Source organism: Carex rostrata, chromosome 27, assembly GCF_964058835.1.
Source record: "Carex rostrata chromosome 27, lpCarRost1.2, whole genome shotgun sequence".
Taxonomy (NCBI): Eukaryota; Viridiplantae; Streptophyta; class Magnoliopsida; order Poales; family Cyperaceae; genus Carex; species Carex rostrata.
This window is the reverse complement of record NC_135944.1, coordinates 2,164,407-2,169,871: the sequence shown is the minus strand read 5'-3', so window position 1 is coordinate 2,169,871 and position 5,465 is coordinate 2,164,407. Positions and strand designations below refer to the sequence as shown.

Sequence of the window (5,465 nt, the reverse complement as noted above, 5' to 3'; positions counted from 1 at the left end):
TTGTGTATATACAAGAATAGAATCACACAATAACATACATGTGTACATGAACAACATATATACATCCACCAAAAGAAATTAAATATGCAATGAAATTTGCCAAAGAATACAACAAATCTTCAAATTCTCACAGACACAACCCAATCCATGCTATTTTTACTTATATCATTGAAGCCAATGCCGACACGGCGAGGAAGAAAATGGATATCACAGCTGATTTGTTTGACATCGCATCTGACGACTCGCCGGTGGTTTTGGATCCAGCTGTCAGAAATAAAATTTGGTCTTATTAATTTTGTTTGTAAAAATTTTAACCATGTTCTGTTCATATTGGTACAGATGATTGGTACCGGTACCAATATTAGCAAGATCAAAAGGATCCAAGGGTTGACTAGGTAATATATACCACTCTATAATCCATTAAACCACTAGGTTACTAGGCTAGCTCAAAACAAGAATACAAATTATAGGAAAACAATTTAGATATTAATATTGTATGTCACGTACCGGTTGTTGAACTTGGTACTGATGGTGTAGAAGACGTCGAGGGAGTGGTTCCGGTTGGTGAAGTCGATGCACTAGGTGCCGCAGCAGGTGCTCCTAGAGCTGTAAATTCACACAACAATTTTTTTTTAATTTCATTACATTCAAACCAAAATTAACATCATTCTACAACCCCACAAAAAAACTAAGACTTAGTCAATCTGAACAATTCACATACAAAAATGTACTTCCAAAGTAAATTTTATATTTGTTTAGAAATTTTTTACTATTTTTCAAATAGATAGAAAATTATTACTTTTGAATGGCCTATAATCTTCAAGTCAAGTGATTTTCTACCTATTAAAAATAATAATAAACAAATTTCAAAATTTTTTTTTTGATTTACAGGTACATTTTCATATGGAGATCATGTTGGACGATTTAGATCAATTGCTAGGACTTTAAAAATTGAGATATTAATCTATAATACAAACCAATATGTGGTATGCATAGTACCATAGCCTCACTAAAAATTAAATAAATTATTATTGATGGTCAAGAGACTCACTTTTGCATAGGCTGACAGGTGGGGTCTGGACCTTGCAAGCAGGAGGTAGCTCCATTGCCTTTGTCGTGTTAATTGCCACGCCAAGCGATGATGCGCCTCCGTTGAGGAGCACACAGAGGCATTGAGGCTCGTTCTTGACAACGCTCGAGAGAGTTGAGCAACAAGAGGAGGAGGGCGTCGAGGAGTTGCCGGTGATATAATTCAAGCATGAAGAGAGACTAACAATTGTTGTCATGCATCCCGATGTCGACTGTGCCGATACATGCGACAAGAGCATCGCCATGATAGTCATGGTTACGCCGATCGATACAAGCATTCTTTTTGCCATTTGTTTAGATCTTTTTTGGAGTGGATTGAAGAGATATTACTTATTGACTGTGAGTGTGAGTGTGAGTGTGTGATAGAGAGAGAGAGGAAAAGTGTGTTTATAAAGGGGCTTTTGAGAGGGTTTGGTATTTGGTTTACCTATTTCTTACCTGTACTAACGGCTCCAAGTTAAATAATTAGCAAAAGTTTGAATAGGATATATATGTTTGTTTGATTGGAGTTCTAATAAAGCAGAATTTTTTATTAATAGAAATAATTAAAATTAATATAGAGTTCTAGACGGATTATATGGCTATTTTTATTTGGTAGAAAGAATTGAAAAAAATTTCATCTCAATTTTTTTTTTCCGATCCCTTTAGGAATCACTCATCACACACTTGTATTTCTCCCTAGACCACAATAGATCTGCACCAGTACCCAATATTTTTTTTCTCTTGCACTCTTTCTTCGAACCATCTTCCCTACTCTTCTTTCTAAAGGATTCAAATTATTTTTTTGGGTCCCTTTAGGGACCGAACTTTTGTGTACATATTGGTGCGGCATGTGGCGTTGAGACATTATGAATGAATTATTCAGGTTCAGTTTGATGGGATCAAAAGTTTGTGACTTGAAAATAATTCGGATATAATTTAGAAAAATGATTCGGAATTATCTGCATCGGAGATCTTAGTCCCACAAGAGAGCAAGCAAAAAATAAAAAATAAATAAAAGTAAAAGTTTGTATCACGAATAATTCGGTCAAAGTTCGTTCATAAATAAACAAATAATTCATAAATAATTCGACGTTCGGTTCACCATTACAAAAAAACAAATAATTCATAAATAATTCACCATTGTGACTATGCCTTAAAAGTAACGGAAAAAAAAATTCGGTTCTTTTAGAAGGACCGAAATTTCTTTCGATTCTTTCTACCAAATTGAAATACCTATGTAATCCGTCTAGAACTAAAATTATTTTAATATTATTTCTATAAATAAAAAATTCTGCTAATAGACCTGGCGTGTGTTTTGAGAATATGTATGTGGAGCCAGATGCTATCTTTAAAAATTCATTGTAAATCGATCATAAATAAAATTTAGTATTTAGTTCTGGTTACCTTGATTTGAATAATAATATAATGTGAGATCAAGTTATATTATTAGTGGTTCAAAGAGAATCTTTGGAGTTTAGATGTGGTTGGTCAACTTCCCTTGCTTGATTGCAATTACAAACTAATGCTGGGGCCAGGAGGCTACAGTTGAGTCGGGATTCTCTGCGGTACTGCATCCTGTGCAATTAGTCTTAGTCATCTTGGTAGTACTTTAGGATCTGAATTATTGCTAATCAGTCAGGTAGTGTCAATGGCATCCTTTTATTTATTTATCTGATATGTACTGTATTTAATAAGATGTACGGTTAAGATTCTTTTTTGTAAACTTATCGAGTACGGATACTGGTAAAGAATTTTTTTCATTATATAATGGGTAAGGGTACGGATAAAATCTATTTCGTATCCGTTACTCGATCGGATAATTATAAAAAAAAAAATTATATATATTAGATATATTAATAAGTATTGAAAAGAGTACTTTGATTATTTTATTTGCACTTAGCATGATCATAACTTGTTTTCAATAAAGTATTAAACATATGTGAAATGAATGTATATGTTTTAATGTTTTATTTAATAAATAATAAAAATAATAATTATTTTAGTATTATCCATTATTTACCCGCTACCGTTGATATGTATATATATATTTTAATGTTTTATTTAATAAATAATAAAATAATTATTATATAAGTATTACCCGTTATTTACTCGCTACAGTTTCGTTATCCAAAAACCATAACGGGTAAGATAATTTGTAGCGGATAAGGGTAGAGTACGAGTAAGGACAATTTGTAACGGGTACGGATATGAAAATTCTTCCATCCAACCCTTTTCATACCCGTTGACACCCCTATAGTCAAGGAAACATTTATTATTTAATTTACTATATACTTATAGAGGAGGGTTCAAATGCCTCCATGTTTTTGTGCCTCCATCATGCCTCCATCTCTTTCCATCATTTTCAAAGTTCAAACAGTCGATCCGAACCGCTCAACCTAACCTCCATACTAAAATATGTATGGAGACCAAATTTTATATTTTTAGGAATTTTTTTACTATTTTTTTAGATAGGTACAAAATCAGTAAATCTGAACCATCTAAAAACAGTATTTTTGTACCTATCTAAAAAAATTCCTAAAAATATAAAATTTGGTCTCCAAACATATTTTAGTATGGAGGTTAGGTTGAGCGGTTCGGATCGACTGTTTGAACTTTGAAAATGATGGAAAGAGATGGAGGCATGATGGAGGCACAAAAACATGAGGCATTTGAACCCTCCTCATACTTATATTACTCTTTGTTATATATATATACACGAGGAGAGATTCACTTACAACATTTTACAACAATTCGATTTTGCAATTTTAAAGGTCCAAACAGTCGATTCAAACCGTTCAACATGATAATTATATTAAAATGTGTTTAGAGATAAAAGTTTACATTTTTTAGATTTTTTGAAAATCCTTATACATCTTCAGTTTTCCCGGGTGTATGGAGTATCCTGATTCGTGAAACTCTAATCAGATTTCCTTTTTTTAGCTTCGAGTTATCCGATATGCATACTCCCTTGTCAAAGTGGAGTAATCAGTCTTCTCCTTTCTTGAATTGGGAGTTCGAATTTACTTGTAACATTTCACGATATTTCATGTGTTGCGCATCAACTTGGCTACATTGATGTTTCTTACTTTCTCCTCCTTAGATCTGCTTGCATAATGATAACCGCAAGAGTTATAATTTCCTTTGTCTCCGTGGTTCCTTCTTGAACTAATGTAGGTGAGATGTTAATCCCTAAATTCATCTGTCTTTTTTTCTTGAAAATACTGACAACGGCTGTAAAATTCATCTGTCTCATTTAATTGTTAATTCTTTCTCCTTGGTAATACTTTACGCTAAATTACTTGGTCTCTTTCTACTCAAAGCATCTGCTACCATGCATGTTCATCTTTCGTTCCAAGTACTAAATTTTCAAATCACAATTAGCAAAATCAAGAAGACAGACTAATCATGCTAATCTTCAAGTTAGGTAAAGTACTGGTACATACCAGCACCTAAAAATGTACTGTAATCCTTGAGCTAAACACACTACCATGCCAGAAAAAGGCTTATTTAATTTCTAGGATCTAGTTCATCTTATTGTGATATCTTAGGTAACATAAACTACAAGTACCTTTTTTGTGGATAATATCCATCAATATGTTCATCTGGCATAGTATTTAACACACCAATGAAGCAGGGAAACTTGTGACCTATCTGCTCTTCTGTCATAGTGAATTCCTAAATTTGATTCAAAATGCATAATTAAGAACGGTAAAGATCACGGTACAACCAATATCAACTATTTTGCATTGTACATTAATATAACTGATTCACTAGAAGTTAAATTTTTTTTTTCTGAGAACTCATTAACTGGCACTACCAATTTGGTCTCCATGCTACATATATCAGAGTAAATAACATCTCGACTAATACTATACTTACTTGAATGACCATAATATGGTGTTGATGTCAAATATATTAAAACAAATGGACAATTAGAGGTTCAACCAATGGATCAAACTAAAGTAAATAATAGAAAGATTATTTTGGTAATCGGAGGTATGGACCTGAAGACCCGCAGGATGTTGTGGTTGTTAGACGTGCTCCTCTCTAGTAGAGAGCTCCAAGTGCAGATTCATTTCTCCCGTTGATCTTAACACTGCTGATGTTTTATTGTCGAACCTTCACTTCAACACGGACCAACTACAAGATCTAGAACTGAAGCACTGTACCGTAAATCAGCCCCCATCATCTGTTGATTTGGGAGAAAACAGTTCTGAATAATTGCCTCTTGCTCCATTGAAGCAGGGACTAATTTGACTTCCTGAGTAGTTTTTCGAGGATTGGAGGACAGCATTGCATTATCAAAAGTTGTCCACATATACCATGGATATTATATAATAACAACACATTGAAAGTTGTCAAGTATAATAATATAGTATAGAGTTTTGTACCTA

General features: G+C 33.2%; 1 protein-coding gene across 1 annotated transcript; it reads right to left on the bottom strand.

Annotated features, from left to right (window-relative positions):
• LOC144544867 (non-specific lipid transfer protein GPI-anchored 5-like) lies at positions 1-1,436 on the bottom strand. Its single transcript, XM_078293402.1, has 3 exons — positions 1,052-1,436; positions 508-606; positions 1-264 (listed from the first exon to the last, which is right to left on the bottom strand). Exons 1-3 carry the CDS (start codon positions 1,377-1,379, stop codon positions 161-163), a joined length of 531 nt encoding a protein of 176 aa, XP_078149528.1. The 5' UTR covers positions 1,380-1,436; the 3' UTR covers positions 1-160.
• Between the last annotated feature and the right edge of the window lie 4,029 nt (positions 1,437-5,465).